Source organism: Nycticebus coucang, chromosome 11 (genome assembly GCF_027406575.1).
Source record: "Nycticebus coucang isolate mNycCou1 chromosome 11, mNycCou1.pri, whole genome shotgun sequence".
In the NCBI taxonomy this organism is placed as follows: Eukaryota; Metazoa; Chordata; class Mammalia; order Primates; family Lorisidae; genus Nycticebus; species Nycticebus coucang.
The window spans coordinates 74,634,473-74,650,457 of record NC_069790.1 but is presented as its reverse complement, the minus strand read 5'-3'; the positions used below and the strand labels follow the sequence as shown (position 1 = coordinate 74,650,457).

Sequence of the window (15,985 nt, the reverse complement as noted above, 5' to 3'; positions counted from 1 at the left end):
GTGTCTTCCCTTTTTTCCTCACACTTTCTTTCTTGATTAGCCTGGAAAGAAGTTTATTGCTTTCATTGATCTTTTCAAAAACTGCTTAGTTGATTTCTCTTTTGTTTTCCTGTTCTCAATTTTATTAATTTCTGCTTTAGTTGGTATTATTTTTTTCCTGCTGATTTAATTTGATCTTCTTTTTCTAGTTACTAAGATGAAAGCTTTGATTACTGATTTTAAGTCTTTTTTCTTTTCTGATTCATGTGTCCAGTACTTAAATTTCCCTCTAAGCACTGCTCTGCCAGTCCATCCCATGCATTTTGATAAGTTGTCTTTTTATCCTCATTTAGTTTGAAGTATTTAGTTGAAAATACTTCAAACTAAATGAAACTAATTTCTCTTGAGACTACTTCTTTGACCTATGTGTTATTTAGATGTGTGTTCTGTAAATATTTTTGGATTTCCCAGATTTTTGTTATTGATTTCAAGTGTAATTCCATTGTGAGAGCACATTTTATGATTTCTAGTCTTTTTGTTGAGGTGTCATTATACAGGAGCCCTGTTTGTGTGTGGGTGAAGTGTGGGCATGGGGACACATTCTGCATACCTGGGATGACTGCTCCATCTTTTAGTGGGCCTGAGCCCCAGGACTGTGATCTTTGCAAGTGCTTCTTGAAGGTTAGAGCAGCTGGAGTTCCGTATTTCCTTTCTCCAGTGTTGGCTTGACTCTGGTAAAACCCACATTGGTTAGGCTTTGGTAAAATGGTTTCCCTTGCCTTTTTAAATGAGAACAGGGTGTTCTGGGGATATTTAAAAATGGTTTTCCCTTGCCATTGCCAGAAGCATAATTTTTCATGGTTTTCCTCTGATCATCACTCTGAGAACTTGGTGGGCCTCTTACAGGTACAACTCATGAAAGTGTTGGGGCCCACTGAAGGCTAGGTCTCAGGAGCTTTTCTCTCAAGCAAAACCCTTCTCAGACTCCAGCAATTAATTTTCTTGTAAGTGTTTCTACTGATACTGGCTTCAGCTGCAGGTTTTTGCTCCTAGTAAGCCTCGATCTCCTCTATTCACCTGTCTCTCCAATTTGCGGGGCAGTGGTTTGTCCTGTGACCTTAATTGTCTGATGGGTTTAAGAAGAGTTGTTTTCAATTTGTTAAGCTTTTTTCTTGTTTTGAGGATGGGAAGGATAAGTACCAAGTTCTGTATATGAAAGGCTAGAAACTGGAAGTCTTGAACATTCCTTGTGGACTTGTGGATTCTGACATCTGAAGGGATGACAAATGTGAGGTAGGTTCTGAATCAGATTTAAGAGCCCAGGGAGGGAGTCAGAGAACTGGAGCATTAAGGAGCCAGGAGTAGAGAGCTACAGGGGAGCCGAGCAGGCAGACATCCATTGTTGGTGAACCCTGCACCTGTGGCTGTCACCAGCAAGTGCTTTCCACAGTGCAGCCTGGTAGGCTGACTGTGTTCACATAGGTGGGGACTGTGGCTGCTCCAAAGTTCAGGGACATTGGTCATGTCCACTCAGAAAGATTTTTAGGCTTCCTTAATACAACACTAGGATATTATTTGGAATTACCAAGTTGGAAACATAGATGATTAATTAGGCTGCTCCATACCTTCATGTCAGATCATGCTTAAATTTTCTCATTTCAGATTGATTAATTTTGTGAATATGTGACATCTTGCTCAGTGATTGAACAGGCAACACTTAGAATAAGACTTTCTTTGTAGCAGACACAGATAATCTATGTGTTTTCTGAAAACAGAAATCATTATACATGTTTTTGAAATGGTAAGTCTAGGTCTAGTGGGTTAGGTAGATTTATAAGTAGAAAAAGTACCATGTGGCAGTTGTTAGTTAGCATTAATTTAGCACCTACTACATACCAGGCACTGTTGTATTTCCCATGTATGAAGTAGTTAATACTTTTAATCTCATTTTACAAACTGGATGTTCAAAGAGGTTACAAATCTTGTCCCAAGTCATGAAACAAGTAAACTCATGAGCGAGGGTATTAGATGTCTAATTCCAAAGTGATGCTTTTAGCCATTATTCTGTGATAAAGGCATTTAGGAGGCTTGGAAGGATTCAGCCAAAGTACCTAATCCAAGATGGGAATGCCAGGGCAAGTTTATGTTGGAAAACTCATTTTAATAAGGAATGTGGAAGTTAGATTGAAGGACAGAAGGGAGAAAGGAGAGCTATCAGCAGTGAAGACAGGAATATAAATTGAGAGTTTTTGTTATAGTCTAAGCATGGGAGAATGGCAGCCTGAACGAGGGCAGTGTCTTAGTCCATATGTGTTGCTATTAAGGAATACTGAGGCTGGGTAACTTATAAAGAAATAAGGTTTATTTGGATCATGGTTCTGCAGATTGGATGACTGGGCATCTTGTGAAAGCTTCCACTTATGGCAGAAGGTGAAGGGGAGCTGTGCAGAAATCTCATAAAGAGAAAGGAAGCGGGGGCAGGATGGTGCCCCCCTAGCTCTCATGGGAACTAGTAGAGCGAGAACTCACTCATTACCATGAGGATGGCACCAAGCTATTTATGAGGGCTCCATCACATGACCTAACACCTTCCATTTGGTCCTACCTCCATCAGGAGGTATGGGGGGCAGACATCCACACTACTGCAAGCAGTAACAGTGAGGCTAAAGAGGAGGGAATGGATTAGAGAACATTTAGAGAGCACAACCCATGGAATTGTTGATAGTTTGGCTAGGGGACAAGCGTGAAGATGTGTTAAAGATGATGTCCAGGCACATGACATGACTGCTGGGGAGATTTGTGATATCCACACTTTCAAGCCCTTTCCCATAGCCAGGCAAGGGCTATGAACAACCAAGTCCTTTTCAGTATTTTGGCATTTATTGTTGCCCTTTCTTTTCCCATGAGTGTGTGATTTATAATAAATATATGTATCTTGGTCTTTGCTGCCAGTTCCTGGCACAATGCTCCTAAAAACCTTGTAACTACCTGAGCAATAGGGATATTAGATATATGTTTTGTTCTAATATTTGGTCTCTGACCCTGGTTCCTACACAACTCTTTTTTTTTTGTATGAAAGAATGTATTTCTTTAGAATGAGAAAGGAAATTACAACAGAATGACTGGAGATTTCAGGTCTTCTTGAATCATAAATGCTGACATAGAAATGCATACATAGAAATGCTTTCTTATCAAAATTTAGCTTCTTCTATCTGTCCAGAACACTAACTCCCAGTCATTCCCAGCACTCACATGCAAGTAAAATTTAAGCAACATAAACTTCATCATAAATCTGCCTCTGGATATAGGGAAAGCTAGTTTGCAAGGTGGACAGGTAGAATTCTAAGATGTCCCCAAGATTCCCACCTGCCTAGTTAACATAACCTGTGTGATCCTGTCCCCTCGAGTGTGTTAGGCCTTATGAATTTAATGGTTAGCACTTCTGATTAGGTTACAATGTGTGGCAAAGGTGAAGGAATTTTTCTCAGATGAAACTAAGATCCCTGCTCAGTTGATTTTGAGTTAATCTAAAATGAGATTAGTAAGCACGGACAGAGTAGTGGGAAAGGTTCCCCTGTAATCTTTGGAGGAACTTCTATGTCCTAAAAGGACCACATAGCAAGGAGCTATAATGGCTTTTAGGAATGAAGAGCTGATGGCCTGTCAAGATAACAGGGACTTTAGTCCTACAATGGCAAGAAATTGAATTCTGCCAACATCTATGTGAGCTGGGAATGTGATCCAAGCTCCAGAAAAGACACAGTTGGACTGACTCGATGACAGCTTTGTGAGACCTGAGCAGAGGACTCACAAAGAATCATTAAGAGTACTGGCTGTACTCCTGACCTACACAACTCTTAATTCATTAGAATTTCCTGTGTGTTTTTTGTTCTAAGGAGGTGGCTCTTGGCTGCGGGCTGGTCATCAGAAAGGACATGCTATGATTAGAAGCTTGGAACTTTAAGCCCCACCTACCCCATTCTTTGGGAAGGAGAGAGGAGCTGGAGATTGAGCTAATAATTGATTGTGTCTATGTGAGGAAGGCTCCACAAAAATCCCTGGTCTATGGGGTTTGGAGAACTTCCAAATTGGCGAACATAATCATGTGCCAGGAGGGTGGTGCACCCCAACTCTCTGGGGACAGAAGTTCCTGCAGTAAACCTCCCAGACCTTGCTGTATGTCCTACTTCATCTGGTTGTTCATCTGTGTCCCTTATCCTATCCTTTATTACACATATATAATAAACTGGTAAATTTGTTCCCCTTAGTTCTGTGAGCTGTCCTAGCAAATTATCAAACCCAGGGAGGTGGGTACAGGAATCCTAATTTGTTGCTGATCCTTCAGAAGTATAGGAGAAAAACTGGGATTAGTGGTTGGCATCTGAAATGGGGACAATCTGTTGGTACTGAGCTCTTAGCCTGTGGGGTCTACACTAACTCCGGTTAGTGTCATAACTGAGTTGAACTGTAGGACATCTAAGGTGGTATCAGAGAATTTGTTCATGTGGGAAAATACACATCTGGTGTTGGAAGTGGAATGTTCTGGAAGTATTGAGAGTGGTGTGAATATATAGGGAAAAAGTTTCGTTTTCCCATAGAGAGAGTGAGTTTGTCTGTGTTTCCTGTAAGCTCTCTTTACTCCTCTACTCTTACGGCAGTCTTTTAAGCATCCCGTCCCCTTTCCCATTCTCTCTGTAGGCTTGTGGCAGCTGGAGGCAGGCAAAGGAGGCTCAGTTAGAATTCATTTCTGCTTTTACTTGACTTCAAGTAATTTGAAGGCTGTAGTGTTCTCTTAATTCTAGTAGTAATATTGAATGTATGTCTACTGTGTAATTTTATTTATTCTCTCTGTAAATTTTATGAAGGGGAAGGAAAGATTCAGACTTAGATAATTGTCATTGTTCTCCATACCCAAATATGGCCCCTCTTATCTTTTATTAATTATGAAAGATATCTCTGACAGAAGTGCTTTTTAAAGCCCTGAAACGAATGCAGTGAGTAGTATTTATAACCATACAAGAAAAGGAGAAGCATGTGGTAGTGGTTTGGTCTTGTAAGCTCTTTTGTACCTTTTCTGCCTTGACTGTGGCTAATGTTATTCACAAATTGGTTTACTAGTATCTTGCAAATGGCACCATTGATGGATTTTTTTTTTTTTTAACAAAGACCAGTCACAAAGGCCTTAAGGATTTACTTAAAAAACCAGCTTTGCTTGCCGTTGATGGATTTTAAGGATGTAACCTAGATCAATGTCATGCTCTGACAATCACAAAGTTACCTGACTACTTTTGTTTATGGAGCATACGCAGCAATAGAGATGCTAGAACCTCTACTTCCTTCATTGTCATTCTTAGGACCCCTTCTTTTGGAGACCCTTTATCTTGTCCTCGTTGCTTAATACTTGAGATGACATGTTCCTTCTCTCCCTGCCACCTTTTTTGTTGGGACAGAGTATCACTCTGTTGCTGGGGCTAGAGGGCAGTGGTGTCATCCTGGTTCACTGAAACTTCCTGGACTCAAGTGATCCTCTTGCTTCAACCTCCTGAGTAGCTGGGACTACAGGCATGTGCCAACATGCCCAGCTAATTTTTTCTACTTTTAGTAGATATGAGATCTTGCTCTTTAGTAGATACAGGATCTTGCTCAGGGTGGTTTTGAACTCTCTCAAGCAATCCTCCCTCCACAGCCTCCCAGAGTGCTAGGATAACAGGCGTGAGCCACCTTGCCAGTACCTCTCTCCTTTAATTGGTGGGTTTTAACCACACATTATTTATTACGGTAGATTGTAAACTTTTTATTTTCTTTTTACTTGAGCTTTAGTAACAGATTTATTATGATTCACAAATAGGGAGTTAGAGAGGAGGGATTAAGGCTAAGGGACTGAGAGGGGCAGCCGTAATTCCTTCATTGCTGGGAGAACACCAAGCAAGATCTGCTGCAGTTCACTGGGCTTTGTCTGACCCAGGAATGTTCAGTAGGCTTAGTGTTCTGTAGATGTAGGCTGCTCAGGCAGAGTGTTAAATGGAAACTGTTAAGTGGGAACCGAAGCCTCAAAGTTCTTAGTCCTGTGCCCTGGACTACCCATGTTGGAGAATTGACACCTTTAGAACTAGTGTGGAACATCTACATGGACTCTTCAGTCAGAAGGGCTACTTTCAGGTACTTACTTCAGGATACTTACTTACTTCAGGGTACTTACTTCATTCAGCAACAGTCCTGTCACAGTCTTCCTCCCCCAAAATGGCCTCTGACCGGCCTGTTCTGGACATTTGTCTCTAGTATGTAGGAAGGGTTGGAATTGATGTATCTTAACAGTTAAGAATTGGATTGCTCGCCAGTGACTTTTTTTTCTTTTTGAGATAGAATCTCATTATGTCATCCTCGGTAGAGTGCCGTGGCATCATAGCTCTTGGCAACCTCAAATCTTGGGCTTAAGTAATTCTCTTGCCTTAACCTCCCAAGTAGCTGGGACTACAGGCGCCCACCACAACACCTGGCTATATTTTTGTTGTAGTTGTCATTGTTGTTTGGCAGGCCTGAACTGGGTTAGAACCTGCCAGCCCTGGTGTATGTGGCCGGTGCTCTAGCCACTGAGCTTTAGGCACCGAGCCTTTTTTTTTTGAGACAAAGTCTTACTTTGTCTCCGTAGGTAAAGTATTATGGTATCATCATAGCTCACAGCAACCTCAGACTCTTGGGTTCAAGCAATGTTTTTGCTTCAGATTCCCGAGTAGCTAGAACTCAGGCATCTCAGGAATGATGGCTAATTTTTCTATTTTTAGTAGAGATGGGGTCTCACTCTTGTTCAGGCTGGTTTCTGAGCTCAGGCAATCCACTGCCTTGGCCTCCCAGAATGCTAGGATTACAGGTGTGAGCCACTTTGCATGGCCTCTTTTCTGATTTTAAATACTTAGTATGAATCACTAAACTTTCGAACTATAATAGTTACAAATTATTGTTTATGTAAAGTTTTTATCAATCATTTTCACCAGGTGATAGACTTCACCACCTACTGCTCAACCAAAACTGATTTCAATAGCCTTGGGCAAAAACTGACCTATAATGGTAAAGATGGATTAGATGTGTTGGTTCCACACACCAACAAGTTAAAAAAAAAAAAAACAAAAAACATTGATTTCTATTTGGTTTCTGAGATTAAGTCATTTAGGAATCATCAAAGAATGAGATTTCAATAACTCCACCTTTTCTCCAGGGTTTTTATTTATGGGTTGCAATAGAAGCTGCAAACGGAAGATTCCTTTCCAAAATGGCCTTAATCATTGGCCTTTTTTGCAGCAGAAGCTCTGAAATCTCCTGTATCGGGAGACGCAACATGTGGACCCTGGGCCCTTTATCTCTTGGCCATATTGCTCAAGAAAGTCTTCTCATCTGATACTCCAGGTTACTGTTAGCAAATAATCGACTAAATTACTTATGGTGAAGATCCCTGAGGGTCATGGGTTTAGAATTGTTTTAAAGGGTCTTAGGAGAGGAAACCAAGGATTTCCTTTGTGTGGAATTAGGGCAAGGGTGCATATCTGGTAGCTTGTGGAAAAAACAACTTCTGCAAAACCTGGAGTAACTAAGAGCTTTGCTACAGAAATCTATGCTGTATGGCTATCCGTGCCAAAGGTGATTTCCTAAAATTTGTAATAGAACAGCATACCCCAGGAGAACCAAGGCACCTGGAACCAACTTGGAGTCACAGACAAACTCCTGCCAAGATGCCTGGGTATTATTCTTTCTTCAAAGTCTGTCAGCAGAATAAATAAGGTCAGTATTCTCTGGAGCTCCTAACACTGATGTGCTTCCAACTTTAGAGGGAGTTCAAAGGAATTAGAAATTTGCTAGATTTCAAAGGAAGTGAGATTCGACATTTCCCAATAGTCTGTAAGGTTCCAAGGGTTACTGGAATCATGGGTGCCCTGTTTTCTTGTCTGAAAAACAACTGAAGCTGAGACTACCCCATCTGAGTCTTGGCTTCTTGCCCACTCCCACTGGAGAACCAAGGCACTGTTGACCTTGCTAAAGGAAGGTGTATTTTCATGTTGAGCGTTCACAGAGCAGAGCAGAACTGTAAGATGTGTTAAAAGGAAGATAATCCTTAGGGGGCCTTTCCCACCCTTTAAACTTCTCCTGGAATGTTAGTTTATCCTACATAAGATGAAAACTTGTCAAAAGTTAAACCAAACCTGTCAGATTATCTGAAGACAAAAAGAACAAAGCAGGGGAAAGAAACACCAGAATTCCACTTTCCTACCAATAGTACGAGTTTATTCTTCTTTAGTTAAGTGGCCGATTTGTTTTTGATTCCTCTTCTGTGTGACATGCCTGGGCTTTTCTCATTGTACCTCACTTGACAGAAACTGAATGCCTGCGGCATGTCTCACAGCAGCTATGATTTTTCCATATTACAATTTCTAATAACCCTTTCTATCAATTCTGATTAAATTTTGTTAACTGTATTTCTTCAACCTAAGCTTTCCTCACATTGAAGGTGATATTTCCAGATCTTAAAGTAGCAAGCAGGCAGGATTGTTCCAGATTCTCCCTGGCTCACTATTGATGCACAAAAGGCAGCATTCCCCTAGGGCAGTGGTTCTCAACCTTCCTAATGCCCGACCCTTTAATACAGTTCCTATGGGTTGCGACCCACAGGTTGAGAACCGTTGCTCTAGGGTGTTGTATCTGCCAAGTGCTTCCAGAGTATATATTTTCCTCCATCTTCCAATAAGCCTATGAGATAGTTATTTTCTCTTTTTTTTTTTTTTTTTTTTTTTTTTTTGTAGAGACAGAGTCTCACTTTATCACCCTTGGTAGAGTGCCGTGGCGTCACACAGCTCACAGCAACCTCCAACTCCTAGGCTTAGGTGATTCTCTTGCCTCAGCCTCCCAAGTAGCTGGGATTACAGGTGCCCGCCACAACGCCCGGCTATTTTTTTGTTGCAGTTTGGCCGGGGCCGGGTTTGAACCCACCACCCTCGGAATGTGGGGCCGGCGCCCTACCCGCTGAGCCACAGGCGCCGCCCGAGATAGTTATTTTCATTCTCCTCTTATAGATGAAAAAATTTGAGGTTAAATGACTTGTTCAACGTCAGACAGACACAACTTCATATTTCAGGCTCTGTGTTTTTCTACTAGATCCCCTAGATTAGATTATCTTTTATTCTACTATGTCTTAAACAGGAAGGTCAGAGCACCACTGACAATTCATGAACTCCTTATTTCTTAGAGATCCTTAAATAGAAGAAGCCATAGGATGGTGTCCTTAAAATAGAAATTCTATGTTGCCATTTTCTTTGGAAAAAATAAGAAACTCCTTCCCCCACAAATAAAAAGTGAGGTGGCTGGCTATGCAAAAAAGAATCCCATCAACTCTTCTAGGCTGATTATTACTGCTGAAGTAATTTTGTCTGTCCTTATCTCATAGAGGCCCCTGGAGCAACTACATCAGGTGGCCAGTCTGAAAAGATTAGAATCCAAGGCACTTAAGATTTTAAGCAGTGTTCTTTGTATCAGATGTGACATGCTCTAGGGAAGTCTTTGTCTTAAAATGTTCTATCTTATATGTCTATTTCTGAGAGTGAATTTTTAGGAATCTTAGTATCTTTTCTATAAAGAGGCATTGGATTAAACTGCCTTCCCTATCAAGAGTTACTGGATTAAGTTGCTTTTGAAATAAATATTCTATTGAGATAATGCCTAAAAGATGAAACCTGTAAAAGACTTCTACATTTTCTTTCAAATAAATTTTAGAGATTTCTTGAAACAATTGCTTTATTTGTATTAATAGAAACATTGGATTAAAAAGAAAGACTTATGGGGTGTGCCTGTGGCTCAAAGGAGTAGGGCACTGGCCCCATATGCTGGAGGTGGCAGGTTCAAACCCAGTCCCAACCAAAAACTGCAAAAAAAAAAAAAGGAAGACTCACAACATGTATGTATAAGTACAGTAGGCCTAGTTCCTCACATTGACTACCTCTATATGTTGACCAGCTTGTTACAGTTCCTTGAGAGGTCAACTTATATATACAACATTTATATGTTTGTTTTAAAAATAGTTTTCAAAGCTCTTCTATCCATCATCAAATGTAACCCTCATAACTCTTCATCAAGTATTTACATCTTTCTAGTAAAAGACATAACTCTCAAAAAAGGTCCTCTGAGGAAAGATCCATCCGCAGCCAGGGGAAATCTGAATCTCTTGTTTTCTTTGAGCTTGTCTTTGGTTGTAATAAGAATACATCAAAAACCATGTCTGGACCTCTTTTTGGCTGAGACAGCTTTGTTTCTTGAGATTCTGAACTCCGTAAGGAGCCCAGGAGCTGTGACACCACGGCACTCTACCGAGGGCGATAGAGTGAGACTTTGTGTCTAAAAAAAAAAGGAAAAACCTAGCACAGTGCTCCAGGAAAGATCATTGTACTATCTGTATTTAGATTTCTCATTCAACAACAACAACAACAACAACAACAACAACAAAAATCCTATCACTGCCAGAACTAGACCAAAGGCCTTTTATATCAAATCTTTCATAATCTGCTGTGTTCCCATAGACTGATAGGGACACATGGACACTGGATATATGTGGAAGTGCTGGTGAAGAAGAAGAGGCACAACCAACTCCAGACTTGGAAGGTCACAGGTTCCCACCTGACCTTATCTGTCAGTTAACACTGGTCTTTTTATGTTGTGTAGTGATAAAGTATACAAGTGGTTCCCACCTAGTCAGGATGTTATAGACTTGATTATCTAACATCCTCTGTTATAAGGTATTAAATGCCAGCCAGATTACAAGCTTGGACATTTTTGTTCATAAAGTGGTACCAAGCAAACGTACTAGAGGTAATATTAGAAAAATAAACTCACTTGTATATCACAATTCTAAATTCTTTTTGGTGCCTTGGCCTTGCCCCTTTTCTCTTTCACAGAGTCCTCTCCATATTTAAAACCTGTGGGCTCCTTTGAGGTTGGGCTCTAGCTAAGCCTTGTTCACCTGGTCTCCCTGGTTGGGGGAGAGGTGGAGGGAGGAAAGAAGGGAGGTGGGAATGCTGGAGTGGCATCTCAGCAGGAGGGTGCAACCCCCAAGCTCTGCAGAGTTTGGTTTTGGTGCCCAGGCCAGGCCCACACCCACCTGCTCTTGTTCTGGTGGGCACAAGGCCATCTTTGGTAGAGTGTAGTTCTGCATCTCATGCGACACATGAGGCCTAAGAAACTGGGTTATAAATTAAAATTGTGTAGTTGTGTTTTAGCCTTTGAAGCAGCCAAAAATGGTCCTAATCATGGAAAATGTTCTTGACAGCACAAGATTTTTCCAGAATTATCAACAGACAAAGGGAGAAACCTCCAATTTTGCAGAAGAATTAATTGGGACCTGATGAGGCAAATACTTCAGAGATGATATTATGATATGCACCGGGAAGCAAGTTTTCTAAAGGCCAGGAGCTGCCATCTGTCAAGGTGGTTTAAATCAGGATTTCAGCAAAAGCCTATTATTATGATAGTCAATAAATGTGAGTGGACTCCGTCTGCTATACATACCCAATTCAGGAATGTGGTCATGAAGCCCCTGCACTGTGACTCAGCTCAGAAGACAGAGAAAAAGGATTTAACTCACTGTGAGATATGAAAGTTTTCTTCCACATTGTTAACCCCACAGCAAAACTGGCTGATACGTGGGAAAGAAGCCAAGCTATAATTTTTGCATTTTCTCTCCATCTTCTAAAAAAGATTTTAACTTGGAAAGAGCTTAGCGCAGCATTTTCCAGGAAAAAAAAATCAACAGCATTGATATATGTGTGATTCTACACCACTGGACCCAGAAGTGCATATAATAATCTCATCTGTAAGGGAAAAACAGAATTTCAGAGTGATATGTTGAAACATGCCTGTAGACTTAAGTACTTAATATGATTTATATCTCTCTCAAGACAAATATGAATTACAAGACAGGAAAAGTTCTGACTTTAGTTCTCAGATCTGCAATTGATTTTAGCATAAAGACTTGGACCAATCTTTGTGCCTCAGATTTTCCCTGGATGAGAATGCTACCATGAATGTATGTTAGACCTTGTAATCATTTTTTAAAGTTACTTTTTAATTTAAAACTTCTGAGAAAGTTTGGCTTCATGGTCTTTTACAGCATCTATTTTTTTTTTTTTTTGCATTTTTTGGGTTATGAACCCACCATCTCCCATATATGGGGCCAGTGCCCCACTCCTTTGAGCCACAGGCACCACCCCCTCTTATAGCATCTAAAAAGACATAAAGTAGAACTGATTCAAGCCATCTAAGACGTTGGTAATGCCATTGAGAAGGGTTTTCAGATGCTAAGAGTCTTCAATCTTCCTTTAAAATGTGTTTCATCTTTCAAGAAGTTATTCTTATAGTTTAAATATTCCTTCAAATTTTTTCTGGTTCCTCAAAGTCTATCCATTCTCTAAGTTGAAAACAATGTCATCCAGCTTCTTGCAACATAAGACAAGACTTCATTATTAAAACAGACTTCTTAATTTTCTGGAGGATTAGTACTTATTGAGAACTCACTATGTTGTAAATATAATGTTTAGAAAAGGGATAGAATAGCTAGCATAGTTCCAGACAATACTTACTACATTCTTAATGAAAAGTGTATTGAGGGTGGCGCCTGTAGCTCAAGTGGCTAAGGCGCCAGCCACATATACCAGAGCTGGTGGGTTTGAACCCAGCCTGGACCTGCCGAACAACATGACAACTACAAAAATAGCCAGGCCTTGTGGCGGGTGCCTGTAGTCCCAGCTACCTGGGAGGCTGAGGCAAAAGAATCGCTTACGCCCAGAAGTTTGAGGTTGCTGTGAGCTGTAATGTCACAGCACTCTACCTAGGGCAATAGCTTGGGGCTCTGTCTCAAAAAAAAAAAAGAAAAGAAAAGTGTATTCAATCTGCAAGTTGAGATTCAAGCCCCCTGATGCCAACCATTCAAAGGGAAATTCCCTGTGGCACCCTGGGCCTCTGCTGCCTCTGTTTGATTACTTCCAGTACCCAGCCTGCCTCCCGACTAGGTACTCCTTCCAATTTTTGCCATCACTTGGTTGCTTGTAGACAAGACAGATTTCCATGCAAAGGTAGTCACAGTACAGACATGAGTCAAATACAGTAAGTGCTGAATCAGTTGAAAAAGACAAGTTCTGGATGAGATCAAAGGCAGAATCACTGTTGGCTGTGGTGGCCAGGGAAAGATGATTTAGGGTTAAATAACTATTTTAGTTTTTAGTATTTTAGTATGTTAGTTTTTGTCAAAGTACAATACAAATAAATATCATTAATATTGTTGATGTCATATGCAAATCCCAATAATAGTTAACATGTATTTTATTTTTTATTTTTATTATTTTTTTGCAGTTTTTGGCCGGGGTGGGGGCTGGGTTTGAACCTGCCACCTCCGGCATATGGGGCCAGTGCCCTACTCCTTGGGCCACAGGCACCACCCACATTTTATTCTTTTTAATGAATGTAAATGTTTTTTAATTGACAAAAATTATATTTATTTATGGAGTATAACATGATGTTTTGAGATATGTATACACTTGAATGGTTAAATCAAGCTAATTAACATATCTGTTACCTCACATACTTATTTTTTTGCAGTGAATAGCAATTTTCAAGGATAAAATACATTGTTTAACTGTAGCCATCATGTTGTACAATAGATCTTTTGGATTGTTTCTCCCTAACTGGGAAAATAAAATGAAACGCTTCACAAATTTGTGTGTCATCCTTGAGCAGGGGCCAATCTAATCATCTCTGCATTGTTCCAAGTTTAGTATATGTGCTGCCAAAGTAAACACTAGTTCATTCTTATTGAGTGTTTGCTATGTGCCAAGCACTCACCAGTGTGCATATGTCCTGTCAACATTGTATACAGAACTTTATAGATAATCAGAGAATCAATTTTTTCTAGAACTATACCTGATGTAATCCACATAACCACCATTTGCTATGGATATTGTTATCCTGTTATTGCCCACAGGGACATGGGCTTTGAGAGACTCAGTAACCCACACAGTGGCAGAGCCCTGCTTCTGAACCTATTGTGTGATGCCATAGTCTAGTCTTATCTACTATGCTAAACTGCCCCTCCTGGAAATTTTCCTTATTCTGTTAACTTGCTAAAGAAAATGGCTGGCTAACCAGTTCTTTCCAGTCTTCCTTAGGGCTAAGACAAGAGAAATTTGGCATAAGCAGTGGAAGAGAAGCCAACTGGCGATTATACCTCGGAAGTCATCCAGATGGCCATGTAGCCCAGGTCCTTTTCTCAGTCCTGAGAGGAAAGGACATGAAGTCAAACGGACGTCCGAATTTATATATAAATAGGGAGTATCTTGCTAGTAACACTAATTTAGTATTTATAACTAAAGTGAGTGGTAAACTATCATTTACTAAGGTCTCTAATTTAGTACTCTAAGAATGCGAGCTGCTTCATAGGGAGGCGTAATTTTTAGAATATCTGAACACATTTTAGATAGTTGTCATTCTTAAAATTTGAAGGAGGGACTTTTAAATGTTATCTTGAATTGGTATGGTTTCCAATTTCTCCCGCTCTTGCTTTAGGAATATATTTTTACAATGACTGTCATGTTTACTTTTGTGAATCATTTTGTTCTTGCTGAGTTGTAAACTTTTAACTGTTATTTCCTCATGGATTCTTATCATTCAGTTCTTTTTAAAATGAAAAGTACAATGAAAATTAAGAAGGGAAGAATTTACGATTATTTCCAGGCCTCTTTCTAGCCCTAGAAATTTCAGATGAATATTTTGGCATTTCCAAACAATGCAATAGAGTAGATACAATTTTTCCTAATTTAAAGAAGAAGAAACTGAGGCTCAGAAAAGCCAAGTGATTTACTAAGATTTCAGAGGTAATAAATGGAAGCAATGAAATTAAAACTCAGGTCTGTCTGAGTCCAAATAATGTGTGATCTTTACATTATATTCCATTGTCTACCTTGAAGTGTTTGCAATATAGTTTTACCTCCAGGTTTCTCTTTCTCCACTCACTTGGCTGTATCATTACTGACTCTACAAGTAAGATTTCCTTAGAGCTAACTTCAGGAAAATTAAAATTTTGTTAGCAGGAATTTGAATATGACTAAGCTATTAGGTTGGTGTGTGATTATCTTTTGCTGTAAAGACATTGGATGTAATATTTTTCCCCTTTTTTGGTGTCAATATGTCAAATCTGTATCTCAGGGACTAAAATGTATATTAAGTAAGCTGCTATGGGTAAAATGGCTCTAGATGCATATAACATTTGAGTAAAGATAAAGGAAAAGAAAAGAAAAAACCTTTGCCCTTGGAATTCTTTGCAGGCATTCTGCAAACTCTCTCTGACCTTGGAACACTTGGATGTGTCTTATTGCTCCCGGCTGTCAGATGGTATTATTAAAGCATTGGCCATTTACTGCACTAACCTCACGTCTCTCATCATTGCTGGCTGTCCAAAGGTATGTGCAGGAGTCAGAGCTCAGACATGCCCAATTTAAGCACTTCCAGGGAACGCAGGGAGGACAGCACTCGAGGGGCTGCATTCATCAGAGCTTGTTTTCTTTGCCATGTTTGAAGTAATTATTAGATTATTTTTTCTATGTCCAAATTGGAAATAGTTTTGTGACTTCATTTGTATCAAAGTAGAATTTTCCAAAAGCTAAGAACGTAATTCTCAAAGAAATATAAACATGTGTTAAAGATTTATTTAATGCATTAATGAGAAAACCAGCAAAGTGATAAAGCCAGTGTGTAAAGCAGTGGTTCTCAACCTGCGGGTCGTGACCCACAGGAACTGTATTAAAGGGTTGTGGCATTAGGAAGGTTAAGAACCACTGGCGTAAAGCATCTGATGAACTTAGTATTTATAGGAACTGATGACAGAATGTTGGATTATGATTGTTAGGTTAGATCTAAAATTGGTTAATGTCCTACAAGGCAAGAAAACCACAACCTTGGGGTTAGTTTCTACTAGGTAGAAATA

The 15,985-nt window shown here is 39.9% G+C and overlaps 1 protein-coding gene and 1 non-coding gene across 2 annotated transcripts in view; one reads left to right on the top strand and one right to left on the bottom strand.

Annotated features, from left to right (window-relative positions):
- FBXL13 (F-box and leucine rich repeat protein 13) overlaps positions 1 to 15,985 on the top strand; it is a 266,364-nt gene that overhangs the window by 232,721 nt on the left and 17,658 nt on the right. Inside the window, exon 19 of the mRNA XM_053608560.1 lies at positions 15,327 to 15,461. Within this exon, the coding sequence (XP_053464535.1) occupies positions 15,327 to 15,461 (135 nt within the window). The remainder of the gene's footprint in view (positions 1 to 15,326; positions 15,462 to 15,985) is intronic.
- On the bottom strand, positions 13,699 to 13,805 carry LOC128560536 (U6 spliceosomal RNA). The gene has a single exon (XR_008373033.1). It is a non-coding gene; the product is annotated as a U6 spliceosomal RNA (small nuclear RNA).